This window comes from Anarrhichthys ocellatus, unplaced genomic scaffold, assembly GCF_004355925.1.
Source record: "Anarrhichthys ocellatus isolate YVR2014 unplaced genomic scaffold, GSC_Weel_1.0 scaffold54, whole genome shotgun sequence".
Classification (NCBI taxonomy): Eukaryota; Metazoa; Chordata; class Actinopteri; order Perciformes; family Anarhichadidae; genus Anarrhichthys; species Anarrhichthys ocellatus.
In genome coordinates, this window is record NW_022280084.1 from 253,100 (window position 1) to 271,116 (window position 18,017).

Sequence of the window (18,017 nt, forward strand, 5' to 3'; positions counted from 1 at the left end):
TGTGTGTGTGTGTGTGTGTGTGTGTGTGTGTGTGTGTGTGTGTGTGTTTTTGAACCCATTTTATTATCTATAATCATGTGTCTGTCCGTCCACGACGTCATTATCGGCTAAAAACGAGCTGTACTTCGTCTGTTGTTGGCCACATTCTGGTCTTTGTCGTGGTTTACAAACTGACATCCGTAGAAGAGTTTGGTCTCGTTTTAAACTGCAGACTAATTGCGTAGTCAATGTGTTACGATCCACTTTAAGCTTTTGTCATGTCGAGGGACAATTGAGTGACTGAACTTGTCTTTTGTTTGGGAGACGGAGACACAGACCTGGAGGAATCTTTACTGATCGGACTCTTCTATTTGTTTCTGAAAACGTCCTCCCCTCCGTCAGCAGCAGACGCCCTGCGAAGACGACGTGGACTTTTCGGATAAGGACGAGGCCGACGGCGAGGTCGAGGGTCCAACCGACTGCCCCTCCGTCCGCGTGGCCACCACCACTCTCCGCAGCCATCAGGGCGTGGTCATCGCCGCCGACTGGCTGGTGGGCGGCAAACAGGTGGTGACGGCGTCCTGGGACCGAGCCGCCAACCTGTACGACGTGGAGACGTCGGAGCTCGTCCACTCACTCACCGGTAGGATGAAGGGAACATCACACTGATGCTGGTCTCAAAGTGTGTTTATTATAGAGATTAATAACACCAAAGAATACACCTACGGAGATCTGTACACCCTCATTGAGACCACAGGTCAATTAATACAGTGTACATATGGGGGAAAATAACTTACTGTGTGTGTGTGTGTGTGTGTGTGTGTGTGTGTGTGTGTGTGTGTGTGTGTGTGTGTTCAGGCCACGACCAGGAGCTGACCCACTGCTGCACACACCCCACCCAGCGTCTGGTGGTCACCTCCTCCAGAGACACCACCTTCAGACTGTGGGACTTCAGAGACCCGTCCATCCACTCCGTCAACGTGTTCCAGGGACACACCGAGTCAGTCTGACACACACACACACACACACACACACACACTATCCTTCTTCTCATCCTTCTTGTCCTTCTCAGCGCGGTGACGTCCGCTGTGTTCACGGTGGGAGATAACGTGGTTTCTGGGAGCGACGATCGAACCGTCAAAGTGTGGGACCTGAAGAACATGAGGTCGCCCATCGCAACCATCCGCACCGACTCCGCTGTCAACAGGTCTGTGATGTCAACAACAACAACAACAGTCTGGTTCTGTTGTTTTACATTCATTCACTTAATATAACATCGTTAAATAGGTTTGATATGATGCTGAAACTGAATCAGCTGAAGCCTTTGTTTTATAATATTGTAAATTTAATATCTTTGGGTTTTGAACAGATTTTCGGACAAAACAAACAATTTCAAGATGTCTTCTTGGCCTGTGGTTTCAAATTTTACAGTTGGGGTGTCACGGTTTTTAACGGTGTCGTCTTTTCACATCCCTAAAACTACTTTCCGTGGTCAGGGACTATGTAACACGTTAAAAGATCCATTTATCTTTGATTATCTGACCGTCGTGTCCTCGTGTTCAGGATCAGCGTGTCGGTGACACAGAAGATCATCGCTCTCCCTCACGACAATCGGCAGGTCCGGCTGTTCGACATGGCCGGGGTGAGACTGGCTCGACTCCCACGAAGCAACAGACAGGTGAGTCAGCGGAGGAGGAGGAGGAGGGGCCTCCGATTGGCCCCTCACAGCTTCCATACACTCACAAACAGGCTTCTGTCCAGAGTGCTCTATTATTTGTGCCAGAAGACTACATTTCAAATGTCATAACTTGGGGTTTCCGGGTGGCGATGCAACTGAAGCGTCCTCAGTTTAAAGTCCAGCCAGCGGTCTTTGCATACAAATGCATACAGCGGTCTATGCATACAAATACAAAAGGATTTTGTATTTGCAACATTTAATGGTCGGTCAAACCCCTGAATACCAGATTATTCTGCCCACGTGTCCTCGGTGTTTAATGCTCGCTGTCTGTCGTGGTTCAGGGTCACCGGCGGATGGTGTGCTGCTCCGCCTGGTGTGAAGATAACACCTCCTGCAACCTGTTCACCTGCGGCTTCGACCGGCAGGCCATCGGCTGGAACATCAACATCCCGGCTCTGCTGCAGGAGAAGTGACCTCCTCCTCCTCCTCCTCCTCCTCTCGCTGCTGCTGCTGTCACCTCACGGTGAAACTCCACCCACAGCCTGTCAAACACTCACACCCTGCAGGCTTCAAAAAAAGGGTTTCTGTTACCGACGCAATGAGTCAACGAAAGATCAAATTACAGACTTTTACCAGCCGTCTCTTGAGTCTACAGGCGGTCAGTATTTGACACGTGAAGCTCCCTAAAGGTCTGACCTCCCACCCTAAACCCGTGTACTGCATCTGTCTCTAACGCACCGCCGGCATTATTACACATTTAGGCGGAGGCGACTCCTCGCCACCCAAAAGAGGAAATAGAACTAACTGAACTAACACTGATGAAAACAAACACTGAAGGGTTTTGGTCTTCTTAGTTGAAAACTAAAAAATCAGACATTGAGGAGATAAGTGAGGTGCTGATTTAAGCAAATTAACAGCAGGTTTATGTTTCGACAAGAACGTCAGTCTGATGCTCGAAATCCACTAGTTTTTAATAATTAAATCCGTTTTTGCTGATTGTGCAAAATGTCAGCACGAGAAAGTCACTCAAAATCTTCTTTGTCTAAACTGTTTGTCTGGTTACCCGTTAGTTTCATTCATTCCAAAACATTTTGATTGGCACCTGAGATTCAGAGCTTAACATCTGTTACACTTTAAAAAGTGTCTATCGTACTATCAGAGTAGTTGTTTGCCTCTGTGCGATACAGTAATGCACCTTTTTCAAAGTACTTATAGCTTCTTATTGAGGTGTTGGAAATTAAAAATGCTTTTGCAGCTTCTGTACAAAGTCAGAATGGAAACCAGCTCAGTGATGGTGAGTTTCAGCCGGAGGGATTGTTGTCTAGTAAATTCTTCCAGGTGGATTTAAAGCTTCAAAAGCCCAATTTACTCCAACAGAGAGGTGGTGACGTCCTTTAAAGGAAGCTACATGCGACGCTTTTATTAATGTGTCATTTTCAGAACTATATCGAGCCTGCATGGACCAAAAGACACCAAAATATCAAATAATAAATTACTATTGGAAAGCTTTTGTGATTGTAACGGACAAGGGAAATCAAAGACTTGTTCAATAGTTCATCTCCACCTCTTTTGCATGCAAACTTTAAACAGTAAACACCCGTTCAAACTTTGATTATCTGTACACCAACATATAAATATGGTTGTTTTCATAACTAATGTTGTTGCAATGTGGCTTCCAGCCACCAGAGGCAGCGCTGAGCGAGGAATAAATCCTGCTCCATTTTGAATTAAATTTGGATTTGCAGATAGTAACCTTTAACAAAGTTAAGAACAAAACACCCGATGAGGTGATTGAAATGTTTGAGTTCTGTTTGGTAGACATCCACGTTTCCAGGTCACAGTGTTGTGGTTTCTCTCCACTGTGGAGCCACACCAGTATGGCTGCTGGTGGTTTCCTCCCAGCACTGACACTGGTGTGGTCTCTCTTTAGTTGGGATACCGAGACGTCCCAGTTTTTCCTCCACTAAGATGTTTTAGTAGGTTGGTCACTTTGCTCCCGGTGTTGTCGTTTCGGGTCTGACTGTGTTTCTGTGTTTTCTGTAAAGCCATGAACCAGCCACTGTGTGTCACCTTCCTGCCCTGTCAGCGGTTCATTGTTAGAGGCTGATAAACGTGTAGACGTTGTTCCATCTAAGACTTCAGGGAGGAAAGAAGGTTTCAGTGTTTCTGTACGTGTGCAACTTAAATCTCTCTAAGAGCAACACCTGTTGAAATGGTTGTTCGCAGGGCTGGGTACCGAGATATATCTATAATATACTGTCTCATACTATTCATGCTATTGCTTTAATTTGAAGAACTAAATTTACTCTTTTTTTGAATTTAGACACTTTCCAGCAATTAAGAAACCTTTTTTTTAGGATCTTCAGCTGTGATTTGACCAGAACGACTTCATCATCTCATGAAACCAAAAACGAAGTGATTCATTTAAATCTGGCATCAAATATTAAATACTTAGTGACTGATGTTCCTCGGCTGCCCAGCCCTGCTGGCGTACCAGTACTCGACATGAATGTAAAAAAAAGTTTTTCTAGTTCATCGCAGTGCCCTTTAGTCGTTAGTGTTGAAACACTGTTGTGTGGGGTTCTGTCGGTGTCATATTTGTTATGGTACTTTAAAACGTGATGCGTTTCACTGTCAGCTGCTTTGCTTTCCCACTGCCACTAAAACAGCCAAAGCTGGATTTAAGTCAATGGGAGAGGGTGTAATGGTGTGTGTGTGTGTGTGTGTGTGTGTGTGTGTGTGTGTGTTTGAGTTTGAGTTTGAGAAGAAGTAGGTGTGGTGATAAAAATCAACGTCTAAAAACGTATTTAATGTTGTGATAACAGGGCAGTTCAAGTTCTGACTGCTGTACAACTCATGTACTCTGATGTACTCTGATGTACTCTGATGTACTCTGATGTACTCGTGAGTTGCGACATCAACACGATGAACAAGCACAGTCCATTTCTACATCTAGCTTTAGCTTTGTGGAGCGTTTCGCTGGTTTGTAATCAAAGCGTTCATTCAAACATCTGCATTGACGTGACGAACACGTGTGTGTATTTGGTTTCACTTTACGGCTGCTTTTTGCAGTGTTTTAACCCAGTGAAATGTGTTTGAGTACAATAAAAACTCTCAGATTGACCATATTTATTTATTATAAATGTTGTGAAAAAAACGGCATTGTTACATTTAAGATCAAAAGATGGAAGATTTCCAGAACAAACTAAGTGATAACTTGACAAAAGTAAAGTGTGAACCTCTCACTTTAAAACCATAACATATGTATCATATAAATTGTAATATATAGAGAGAAATGAGGCGGTTTTGTCTGTATAGTGTATTTCAGCTGCAGCAGTTTTTTTTCTTAGCCTTTATAAGTTGACGTGATCTCACATTTCATTTGTTTTATTTTGTGTTAATTGCAGATGTTCCGATACCATTTCTCCCTTTCAGATTCCTGAATTTGCATTTCGGCTGATACCGAGAACCGATCCGATACCAGTGCGTTAAAAACAGATATGACGTGATATCGGATCGGTGCTTAGAGCGGCGTACTCGCCGAGACATTTCTGATGCTGGTATCGGTACAGCTTGATCCATTTTACTGCTTCATGATGGATGACGTTGGTTCATCTGTCAAAGACTTCACATTCACTTTAAACTGAGTTATTTTTGAAACTTAGACCAGAGATGGCAAATGAAGTCCAACATTTTGCATCTGGCTAATTAAAAATTAGCTTTAGAAATGTCACAAATGTCAGCTGAAGACTACACTTTCCTTAAACCAATTTTTAGGTTTTGTGCAATATGTTTATTTGTGAGTAGTTTATTTATATTAGTTTTTAGGTGTGTATTTCTATATTATATTCCTCGCTGTAGGAATACCCTTTTGCTCAAGAGTTCATCAACGATCTGCGGATTTATTTCCTCTGTATTCTCTCCAGCTGCAATGAGCAAATATTAAAAAACAAAATGTATCCGAAATGGGAGAAGAGACAGTTGATTTTGTGTTTCCCTGCCGTCTCTGGTTTAACCGACACAACATTTAGTTTGTGTGAAGGAAATGTAAAAGCTGTTTGTGTGAGTGTTGGATCTCTGGTTTATCCGACACGGTTTAAACAAGTTTCACTGTGTTTTCTACCACCACTGAGCCACTCTGCTGCCACGTTCATAACACTGTTAATAAAGTTCACGCTTTCACTCTCACAACGAAACGCATCGTCACTGAGCATCGGCCATCTCAGATCCACCGTCGTGAAGCCTTGTTAAACTGTGGCTCCTTGCTGTTTACAGTGTTTTAGTGATCAACGTGGTTCGATGTCGAACAACAAAACATCACAGCTCAGTTCTCAGAAGAAGAACGAAAAACCTGTTGGATTGACTTGACAGCAGTTTTGTGGGTTAAAAGCTGTGTAATAAAGAACAAGCATCTGCTTGTGAAATCAAAATAAACCGTTTGTGCTGTTTGAACGTTTACGAGTTGTTGTTTTTTTTGGGGGGGGGGGGTTGTTTGTTTTTTGTCCTTGCAAATGATTCAGATTCAGTCGACTGTACACTAACTGCTCAGAACCAAAGAGCAGACACACTTGGCAAGTAGCGGGTGAAGAAGTGGAATATTAAGCAGCTAAAGAGACGGATATTTCCCTCAGGAGCTGGTTGAGACCAAAATCAGAGCAAGAAGAGGGAATACAATCACACAAAGACTCCTTATGAATGATCATGTTGCTTCGTAACTGCTAGATGTGTAAATAAGCAACTGTTTGCTAACAAGTTCATCATATCAAAGATATGTCGGTGTTCACAACTTGTTTATTACACTGCCCCCCAAAGTTGCATCATACAGGTTTAAGTTTTAATATCCCATTAAAGCGGCATCTTTAATTTTAATGATTTTTAAAAGACGCTTCAGAAAATGTGAAAACTGACTCGGATTCTATAATCTTAATTTGAACAGAGAAGACGGGCTTTCTCATGAACCTTTCAGAGCTGAAAGACGTTCTAATGAAACTGGTTCATCAGGTGGACACAATAATACATTTTTAATAATTTTACTTTATAACTTTACTCTGTCTGCTGGATGTAGGAGTAGTCGGTTTGCGTGAATCCAAATTAAAATATGTTGGTCAAAAGAACTTGAAGTGATACAGTGAAGTGGTGGCTATGTATTTGGTCGTTTGATGTTTCAATCTATTTGGTTCTAAGTTACTTAATGTGCAGACAGCCTAGCAAACAGGTTTTGATTATTTGACAAATGAGAACTTTAGATCACACTTTTTTTGTGCCGGACCATTTCTGCACTTTTGAGAAATTTAACTGGCGCAACAAGGATTTTACACATTTTGAACTTTTGTAAGTTGGCTCATTTCTTTTAAACACAGACATTGGTCCCCATTAAATCTGCCTTATTTTTGTTTATTGTGGACATAAGCAAACATCCACTAACCTCCACTTATAGTCTAAAACTGGAGTTGCTGTCATGTCCTAATAAATTAAACTATTACATCAACACAAAAATCCTGAGAGTACCTCATCTTATGAATGATATAAAGTATCCATATGGACGGTGTGAAGCGCTTCTGGAAGTGAAAACTTTCACATTTAATGTGATACAAATACAAGAACTAACACAAATAAGATAATTTATTCCCAGTGATATAAAATAGTCATGAACAATATAGACTACATCCATTCTGCATACCTAATATAAAAGTTTATATAGCATTCAACACCAGTGGCGTTCAGTAAAAGTATTTTCTTTTTTTTACATTCCAACTTTAAATTAACAAAGAGACAGTCACTACACAAGAATAACGTTAAAAGCCTTTGGGATATTATTAATAAATCAATAAATACTTTAAAGAGATAAAAGAATAAATCTAAAGGACAAATGAAGGAAAACGCTGAACAAATTTGAATTATAACATTTCTCTCTTCAGTAAAACCTGGACTCCACATCTTGTAACGCACACAATCGGCCTCTAGGTGGCGGCGTGTCTTCACTCCTGAGTCTCACACGCTCTGTCACTTTACAACACTGTTCAAAAAGCATGAAGAGTAACTAAAACATAATTGAACAGGTGAGACATGCAGTTGCATCAAATATACATTACTTAAACAACAGAACACACTTTCTAAAACAAAACACAAATAACTATAAATTAAATTTAAACGTTACTTTTAGTTCAGTAGTAAAAGAAACCAGAGAGTATGGGTTTGAGTTATTCATGTAGTGGTTAAGGTAAGTCACCAATGCACTGATACAAGTCAATGTAGTGTCCTAAGTGACAAAAACAAGGTGTGTGTGTGTGTGTGTGTCATTCTGTATTAAAGTGTTTGTGAGGACCACAGGCTTTAGACCCATAAGTGAGGACACTGTTGGAAAGTGAGGACATTTTGGCCTGTCCTCACGTCTACAAAGGTCAGTTTATTAATACAAATTATAAAACCAAGATACGATTGGATGAATGGGTCCAAATGGATTATCTTTGGGTCAACAAACAAAAAAAAGATAATGTTTAATTAGCCGATTGTTTTTTGCAGCCATTTTGTTTTCACCAGAAGGGAGATATCGTAGCTAAATGAGTTCCCGATATCAGATAAGTATTATTATATTTGTTGAATATTACTCAAACACTGTATATTGCTTTGTTAAACTTACATGAAATGTCTTAAATGTTACTAAGTGGTTTGAGCATCATGGTTGTTAAGATTTAAGGTGGCCAGACGAGCTAGCGTTACCTTCTTCTAGAGCTGAAGTTAGCAGCTTTTAGGCAACTTAAGTCTACTCTAGCTTTTGCCTAAAGTTGATTTTCTTTTCTGAATGCTTTGAACTCATTTGCATAATGAAGAAACTCAAATAAGATAAATGAAGGGTGAAATTACACATTTTTTGTACCTGGTACACGCACTCGCAAACAAAAAACACACATGAACTTCAACTCTAAAGTCTTCATACTCTGCCTTTTAACAAACACTTTTTTCTTACACTGACGTTGAAGTGACCTTATTCTGGAGGTTTTCTGAGCCAAGTCCCCAGCCCTCCGCCCTGCAGAGCGCTGGTGAACTGCAGCATCGCCCTTTGGTACCGTTCAGCAGCCATCTTGGAACCAGAATATGTCCTTAGAGTGGTTTCTTCCCCGTTCAACTGAGAAAATAAGACATGAAACATGATTCACTGTCATAACATAACCAAAATACACAAATAAAACCCACAGATTTGTGAGTATTTTGCAGTATTACGATTGGAAATGACCAATGACACTTGGCCATGGCTAAAAATAACATCTGTCAATCATGTGTTGTCCTCAAAATTACACCTGTTTCGTGAAAATGGATATTTTACACGGCAGACATTTTGACTTGTCAATGCGGGAAAAGCAAAGGTGTAACTAATTACATTAGATGTCCCTATAAACCATGCTGGTGATTCAGCTGCAGTGACCTGGAGTTGACACATCTAAATGGTAAATGATGTTATTGGTCACACGAGAGTTTGACAAATGAAAAAGCCTCTCCACACTTTGCTGACACTTATGATGAAGCCCACATGGCTAAAACTTTAAGTCCACCTCCTCTACTCTGCTTAGAATAAAATATTACTTTATTTATTTTCTTGCTTCTTGTTACTTCACTTGGATGTCTAGGAGGCTGTTTTCACATTCATCTGTGTTTACTTTAAATCTAAGTTTCAGACATAATATGTATGAGATGATTTGGTGACATTACAACTAGTTTGGAAGCCAATCGTAGTCCAAAAGGCCCCTTTCACAGCAGTCATTGCAGGGTCAACACAGGTGTGTATAATAACATCAATTATAACCAATTATATGAATATTTAAATGCAAAGTAAATGTTAAAAATGTCTCTTTAGACATAGTATGCTACGGCATATCCATGTTTTTCACATTGAGGAGATTTGGGTTCCTTTTTTCTCTGTCTTTAATTTGTAGTCCTTTCAGATTTGCTTCATTATTAATAACAATAATAATAATGCATTTTATTTATAACGCACTTTTCATTAAAAAAATCTCAGAGTGCCACAGTCTATTTCTCAAGTCATTAAAATACTGTATCATTGTCTCACTCATTGTTTCTCAGCTCCTCATTCAGTCCTTGTTGCCAGTTGCTTTTGTAAATAATTACGACTCTTGTCTGCCGTCATCAAATATTTAAATGGAGGCCGTTTTGGTTCAGCAGCAACGCTCTCTGCATACATATGTTAATGTCACAGTGGAAATAAAATCCTGCTTTTAAAAACATCATTAGAGCTCGAGGACGGTTTGGTCTTTTTGCTTCTGTGTAATTTTTATACCTAAACCAGCGTCTCTACTTATTTGTTGTCTTTTAAAGCTGTGTTTTTATCTTTTTTCTAAGTGATTCACATTGTGAATTAGTCAGCCTCCAATGCTAATGCTTCAATAATCAACTTAAAGATTGCAAACTAGAAAAATAAACCTTTTAAAAGTATGAAATTAAATATAAAAATATCAAATTTGGACACAGAGACAAGAATGAAATGTTAAAAACAAGCAAGAGTTGCTTGCTTGCGTCTCCTGACGAGGTTCAGTGTCTCTGGTCTCTTTAAGTGTCTCTGACCCACCTGCTGCTGCAGCCTTTGCCAGCGGGCGAACATGGAGAGCCTGCAGAGCCGCGACGGCATCCCCGAGTCCTTCCTCCTTCCTGTGGAGGTGTTGATCTCCTCCAGGCCTCCGTCACCCCGGGTCCAGTTCACGCTGACGTTCGGTGCTTTGCCCGCCGGCCGAACCTCGCTGCTGCTCAGACCTGAGACAAAACCCCACAGGGTGAGAGGTGAGAATGAGTGTGTCCTCACTAATACCAAGGGTGTGTCGAAAATAGTTTTTGTTAAATGTTTCAAAAACTATTGGATGGATTTCAATGAAATTTGGTCCACATATTCGTGTTCCCCTTAGAATTAACTTAACTTTTCATCGAAAAGATCAGAAACTGTTACAAAATGTATTTAAAGTACCCAAACACCATGGCCTTATGTATTATCTATATTATTGGCTTGTTATTACAGATGCGTTGACATGTAAACAACATGTTAGTGTTGAAGCTGTATGTACTGTTTTGTTAGTATAACAATACAATATATAATAAATAATCCTTTTTGTCTCATATCTAAATATAGTTAGATTAATTGTGGAGTAAAAACAACAATATTTCTCTTTTGAAACGCAGCCGAGTACAAGTTTAAAGTAGCATTAACTGTAAAACTATAGTGAAATACAGCACATAACTAAGTGTACGTATTTATATCCACCATAAAGTTGTAATTTTAGTTTATTGTGGTTTGAGTTTCTGCTATCACTGTTCATTCTTCTTTAGATCATCTCCAATGAACTAGAAGCTTTCTGTCCATCAGACCTTCCAGAGTCTGAGGCGAATAAACTGTCTTGAACTCAATTACCGAGGAAGATTTAATACTTCGGGTGTGTATAACATTTTGACCTACAGCCGAGCAGCAGCTGCTGTCGTTGGTACGGGAAGGGGAGGCGCTTGACGGGCGCGAGGCGGCGTCCCACGGCCCGGCTCAGGTGACCCGTGTGGCTGAGCGTCCCCACCGTCAGGCTGTGCAGGTAAACCGGCTCCACCAGGTGAGACAGGAGAGCCCCCTGGAGGCCCACAATGCTCCACCTGTCGAGACAAACAATTTTAAACATTGACAACATAGTCCAGTAAGGGAAGACTCCTCTGGTTGCATGGAAGTCTATGAGAAAATGACTCTAATTCTCTCTTGATTTATTACCTCAGTAAACATTGTAAACATGAGTTTATGGTCTCAATCTCTAGTTTCAAGTCTTCTTCAATACAGCATGATGTTCATTTAGTACATTATGGTCCATTTAGAGTCAAACAGACCATAAAGCAGGGGATGCTTTAGGGCGAGGCTACACGGTGATTGACAGGTCTCTACGTCACTCCTCCTCAGTCCAGATATGGTCACTTCCGTTTGCGGGTTGCAAAATAAACAACATAGTGACGACCGTAATCCAAGATCGCGACGGCGAAATTATTCCACAAACCAACGGGTACATACATGCCAACAAAACTAAACCCATTATATTTCATTAAATATCAGAACACACCTTCCAGGGCTGATTTTAAACTCACTTTGCCATCTTGTCAGTGCAGGACATGGTGACGAGAGGTTTGCCCAGCGACACGCCGCCCAGGTTCTGATTGGCTCTTCCCGCTGTGATGGGCAGCGTCCCCTCGCCTCCGTCCACCTTCACCCTGAGGTGACAGTGAAACCTCCTGCTGGGATCTGACACGACAAGAAACGAAGAAAAAGAAGGTGACTAATTTTGTTTTTTTCTAGGGATAATGACGTTGGTCTGTCCGTTGGTCCGACACTTTGATCCAGACTGAAATATGTCAATAATTAACGGATGGCTTACCATGAAATTCATGGCGTACATTCATGTTCCCCAGAGGATGACTCCTCTGACTTTTGCTGCCAGCGCCATAACCACAACTTTCACTTTTGCTGTTGTTGAGTGAAACATTTTCACAACTATTGCATGTATTGGAATGAAATTTAGTACAGTCATTTATGGCCCTCCCACGATTAATTGTGATAAATTTGGTGATCATCCGACTCTTCGTCTAGCGCCACCATCAGGTCAAAATTCACAATAACCCAGCCCACATGAACTTAAGACTTTACAAAGTTTATTTAGACGTGCCTACTATTTCCTATGATTTCTCCGTCCAGCTGTTGTGTTTCATTGCAAACTGTCAGCTTTGGAGAAAAGCTCTCACTCTCAGATCTGTTAACTCTTTTGATTCACATGCAGCGGCTGAAAATATGTCGACGTAGATGACATTTTATTCAGTCATCTGCAAGAAGAGAAAACGTAGACTAAGCTGCTTAAGTATCTGGTGTTTATTAATCAATGTTTCCACAGAGCTTAACTGTTTTCTGGTGGATTTGTCCTTTAAAAGTTAATGAAACTGTCGGTGGTCAGTGGGTTTGTGCAGAATACAAATGTCTGCAGAACAAATACTTTACTAAAGGTATCAAAGTATGTGTCGACAGAAAAGTACAAACTGATAATAATACAAAAAGACGAAGGTGCAAATGTGCATCTAGATCAGATAAAGAGGCAGAAATGTTAGATTTCGTCGACAAAACGACATGAGTTTAGTATCATCTTATCATCATCTAGACGTGTTGGTCTCACATGCAGCTGTGGTCTCGTAGGGGCAGTTGAGTCGAGCGTCTCCACACGGCGACGAGCTGACGTACATGTGGAAGAGGACGCCGTCCCGCAGCCGGAAGCTGCCGCCGCCGCCGTCTTTATTTGGTACGAAGATGGATTGTTCCTCACAGTCTGCTGGCTCACTTCAGAGAGGAAAGACAAACGAGAAGTCCAACATGAGACGGAGACGAAAGAAACAAGACCAACTTCTGACAAAAGACTGACTGCAAGGTAGATGAAACTTTAATGATCCCTGTGGTGAAACTGCATCTTCTTAATTGTTAATTAGTTATCACTTGTCAGTTTGTAATTATTGACAAGCTTTCCAATCCTTGCACACAAAGTTCACTGTGGTTAATTTGAGGTATTAGTACCCTAAAACGAAAACACATTCCCTACAATTAGAGTTTAATTGTAAAAAACTCAAAACATTACAAGTAACTGTCATCTGATTTTTAAATTATGAATAGTTGAAATACCTGACGACAATCTCATCCCATCACGCATGAATGCAAACACTTATATCTTAAAGTTGTTAAATCTTTAGGTTTTTGTTTTGCTGCCTTAATATATTTGTGAGGTATTTTTACAGATTAACAAATGTGTTTGCAGCTGAGAGCCACAGACAAGGTAGGGAAGTTAGAAATTTGGGATTTGTAGACAATAAGAGAAAAACTGACTTACACGTGCCTTGTACTTGAAATTGGAGCTCTTAAAAACAACAACATTGAAGTCAAATTCCCAACCAAGACTAGACAATACAGAGCACCAGGGTACCAGAGCAGCAGCTCCAGCTGGCCATACAGGAATCGAACCAGCGCCCTCCGGCTGAGGACTTCGGCGTGGCAGTCGCTGAGCGTACCGCCGCGGTCGCCGACGTTGTCCGAGTCCAGACACTTAGTCCCCGTGGCCAGAGACACAACCTGCGCCGACCTCAGGTCAAATCCTGGAGAAGAAAACGGAGAATGTGGGTTAAAAATCTGCAAGGCTCAGATTTCTGGAGACTTGTTCAGCAAAATGATTTGACTCTACGATGCAACGAGACGTGCAGCATGATTCAAACGAGACTCCCAGAACAAGACATTTCCTGTCTTGTCCCGACCAGAGTCACAAGACGAGCCAATGAAAAGTGTATGAATGAATGATCCCTCCAACGCCTCAAAGAACACGATGTTATGTTGCAGTCTGGCTTCATCAAAGATTCACGGGACGGTGAAGAGGACGACTGTCTCCCCTCTGGGTCCTCAGGGTCATTTGACATAACTCGTTTGGTTGAATTGTGGCGGTGCATTTTGTATTGTCTCTCTCAGTGTCCTACCTCGTCCTCTCATGTCTCATTCTGACCTTTGTGTCTCCACCACTCACCTCTGGTCATTACGACCGCTGCCAGGACTTTGTGACGGGCGTACGAGGAGGTAGAGGAGCAGCCGTCTGTCAGCTCTGAGTATTTCTCTCCAACCAGGCGGAAGATCGACTCTGCGAAGAACTGCAGAAGAAGAAATGTTATTCAGTGTTTGAGGAGTGAAGGGTGCACATCAAGCTTGTCCTCTTTCTTTTTCTTTCACCTCCACGCACACCTGTTGCTCGTTCTCTAGTCAAGCTCCACCTGTTCCTCATCGAGACTCAGTGTATATAACACGTGTAAGACACTCGGGTGTCGGGTTGTGTTTGCAGGTTATCTTCCTTAATGCTCACCCATCCTCGAGGAACAGTGTTCATTTCATCAAACAACAAAATGTGTGTTTTGTTTAATAATAGACATGTAGAATTTAAACTCTTCATGTCATTAACAGCCATAAACTATATTACTAACTATTCTTAATAAATACATCTTAAGTGTCTTAACCGATCTTGTAGGAGCAGGCGTTTTTTTGGGAATGAAGCTCTGGCTCGATGTTTTTCTGGATGACAGTGGCACAAGGTCGTGTGTAATGAGTGTGTTAAACAATTATCTGTCAGATTATTATGCTCTTCACACCGCCTTCCCGCTCCACCTCCATCTCCTTGGTCTGCTGCCGCTCCTCCTTCATCCCTAATGTGCTGTAATAATGTTCATTAATGCGTCACGCCAGGCGGTTCATATTGAAGGAGTTTTGGTGTGTCAGCCGAAATGCGCGGCAAAATCACCCTTTTGTTCAAATTCAGAGCATCGAAATGTTTTTTTTCCTCCATCCAAACTGTTGCCTCTTGCACTCTCCTCTCTCTTATGGAATCCCTTCAGGGTTTAATAAAGTATCTACATGTCTGTCTCCGTATACTCCTTTGCATATTTGGATAGCGGCGTGGTTCTGCATTAGCCACGCTCAGTCACCCTCTTCGTCTCCGTGCAGCCGATTCCGGGAGACGGATCCTCTTGTATTCATAAAGCACGACAGCAAAAGGACAATTTTCCGAGACATAATGAAGTTGTTTAGATGCCACAGACGATGCATACAGGACGCCATCCAGCTCTCAGGCCTTTAGGACACGATGGCCACGCTGATGTGCGGGCACACTCCATTTGGTAGCACATGGCGCACTTCAGACCCATTTATTCAGACCATTTAGAAGACTGGCTCAAGAATTCAAGAGATGAAGGGTGAATTCAGTGTCACCACTGATGTTTCCAAGTGAGGGAAATCTGTCTTTAACAGCTGAAGGGCATTCCCTGATGTACCAAGTCTGTCTCCTCTCTCTATATTAAATGCTAACCAGAGATTTGTCTTCAAATACTTCTGTAGAACTGTTTATTTTGTTGTCTAAACGTTTGTCTTCACCACATATCCTGTTAAAAGTCACTCTGTTATGGAGGCTGTTCCATTATGAATTATACAAGAAGCAACATGGAACATGGACGTCACAGAGTTTCTTGTTTTGAAGCCCCGAACAATCTTCTCCCCTGTTATACTTTATTTATTTCGATTTTTTTTTTCTATACCATTTTCATATATGCAGCTTAGCTACTTCCAAATGTACAATTCATGACACAAGAGAATCCATAATAGAAATTCCAAAACAAAAACAAAAAAAAGGAGAAAGAAAGAGGAGCAATAAGTTTGTCTATATATATAAAAACATCTTTAAATCTAAATACTGTGTGGTGGCAAAAGCAGAGTTACTCACCTGAGGTAGCTGATGCTGGAGACCCGAGACTTTCCTTGCTGGTCCCAGACTTACGTTGTAAAGAGACTGCAGGGCGGCCGCGGCTGCCTGGGCCTTGGCCAACCTTTTACTGTGACCGCACCCTTCAAACACCCTCCCCTCCACCCGGACCACCATAACGAAACTCCTCACTGGCCTGCCGTGAACCCTCTCCGTCAGGCACATGTACCTGAGTCCCGGTCGCAGCTCGTTGAGCAGCGCCACCGGGCTGAGTTGCTCTAAAAGTGAGGTGCTGAGGGCTCGTCTTTTTGGATGACTCGAGGAGAAGTCCAGTGTGAGTCGGACAAGCCGCCTGTGGTTGTACACGCTGGAAAACAACTCTTTCTTCGGTGTGTTGCAGTGCAGCAGATCGCAGCTCTCACGCAGCTCAAACTCTGTGAGGAAGGCGTCGGGGATGTCCAGTTGGTCCGCTGTAAAATCTGCAGGAGTGCTGGCGAAGCTCCCCATGGTGGCGTGAGCCTGGGAGGCGTTTGGGAACTGGATGAACGACCGGAGGGCCAGTTCTGCAGCCCTCATCTTGGCCTGTTTTTTCGTTGGTCCTCGGCCCTCGAAGTGGAAGCCGTTTACCTCGACGCCTACAGAGAACACCGGAGCATGCAGAGGGCCCGTCTTTGACAGGATCTCATACCGCAGACCGGGCCGCAACTCGTTCAGCTGCACCAGCGCGTTCTTCCGAGTGACCGTCCAGGCTGCTCTTTTACAGGTCGAGTGGCTTTGGTAGAGCAGCCGGTCTTTTCCATCCGCCAGCGGCCGCTTCCTCTTCGGTGCTCTTGGCCCGTGTTTGGGGAAAGTCGTGCAAAATGCCGATGGATGATACTTTCGTAGCAGGTCACAGTCCACCTGGCTTATATCATCCCGGTTCTCTTTCACCTCCAAACTGCTTGTACCTGTTGGCAGATCGAAATCAAGAAGGGAAACGTGACATGAAGGAAAAAACAAAATCGCATTTTGTGTCAGTGGGCCCACATCATTCCCTTAGGTTTCTTCCTCTTTTCTCCCCGTTAAAGGGGTTTTTTGGGGGAGTTTTTCCTGTTCCGATGTGAGGGTCCCGGGACAAGAGGATGTCAAATGTGTACATATTGTAAAGCCCTCTGAGGCAAATTTGTAATTTGTGATTTTGGGCTTTACAAAAATAAATTGAATTGAATTGAATTGAATCTACGTAACGAGACTAAGAGTCGACGTCATTTGACGCTTTGGGCGTGAGAACGGGTTGAACCTGGTTACTTGAATGCAGGAAAACACACTTGGTGCTAGATAAAAAGTCAGGGGATCATTTAAGTTATTACAATGTATCCCGAGGAGAACATAATGGACTGAACAAACTTCATGGTGGAGCTAGAGGAAAAGTCAGCAGATCACCAAAGTAATTGGGAATCATCATGTGGAAATCGTGAATGTTTGCACAGAACTTCATGGCAATCCATTTATTGCTGTTGAGGTATTTCAGTCTGGACCAAAGTGGTGGACCAACGATCTGACAGACCCACCTTACCATCTAGCATTGCTAGCTATAATGGTATGTCTGTTACAGTTTTGCTCAAGTTTATTCTCCTTTTGTGTCCTGTCTGGTTTTACTTCCTTGCCCTTTGTGTAATTGTCTTCCCCGCCCTGATTACCTGTCTCATGAGCCCTGAAGCCACCAGACCTTCTGCTCACCTGCTCCCACTTCCCCATTGTCCAGCTACTTACATCTACCGGCCCAGTTCCTTTGTTCTCTGTCGGTTTGTCTTCATTTCTGTTTTGCCTTCTGGTCCAGTTTGCCCATGTCCATGCCTTCAGTTTTGTTGGACTAAAGCTCGTCAGCTTCTTGATTAAATGGCATAGTTTCTGCTGCCTCTTTGCAATCCAATGCAATCCATTGGTTTTGTGTACTTTCTCATTCGCTCAGACAAAAATAATGCCAATGGAAAGACAATTATGATTTGTACTCATGGTGGACACACAAATTAAAAGGATACGCTTGACAACGCAACAGTCAGAGCAAGTGATGTAGTTTTACATGTCCAAAA

The 18,017-nt window shown here is 42.2% G+C and overlaps 2 protein-coding genes across 4 annotated transcripts in view; one reads left to right on the forward strand and one right to left on the reverse strand.

Moving 5' to 3' along the window:
- LOC116396250 (WD repeat-containing protein 37) overlaps window positions 1-7,953 on the forward strand; it is a 9,782-nt gene extending 1,829 nt beyond the window's left edge. Inside the window, exons 5-10 of one of the 3 annotated variants that reach the window (XR_004213585.1) lie at window positions 382-622; window positions 838-979; window positions 1,052-1,186; window positions 1,543-1,657; window positions 1,999-4,402; window positions 7,935-7,953. Coding sequence is in view for 2 of the 3 variants with exons in the window: in XM_031870745.1 (XP_031726605.1) it covers window positions 382-622; window positions 838-979; window positions 1,052-1,186; window positions 1,543-1,657; window positions 1,999-2,130 (765 nt within the window). In the remaining variant the exon portion in view is untranslated. Of the gene's footprint in view, window positions 1-381; window positions 623-837; window positions 980-1,051; window positions 1,187-1,542; window positions 1,658-1,998; window positions 6,116-7,934 lie in introns of those variants that run through there. The other 2 variants (XM_031870745.1, XM_031870746.1) reach the window with 2 other exon arrangements.
- Window positions 7,954-8,642: 689 nt separating this feature from the next.
- LOC116396210 (double-stranded RNA-specific editase B2) lies at window positions 8,643-17,682 on the reverse strand. Its single transcript, XM_031870673.1, has 9 exons — window positions 17,625-17,682; window positions 15,967-16,892; window positions 14,230-14,350; window positions 13,642-13,810; window positions 12,832-13,007; window positions 11,774-11,927; window positions 11,115-11,296; window positions 10,239-10,420; window positions 8,643-8,783 (listed from the first exon to the last, which is right to left on the reverse strand). The coding sequence occupies exons 1-9, from the start codon at window positions 17,680-17,682 to the stop codon at window positions 8,643-8,645; spliced, it is 2,109 nt and encodes a 702-aa protein (XP_031726533.1).
- Window positions 17,683-18,017: the final 335 nt, after the last annotated feature.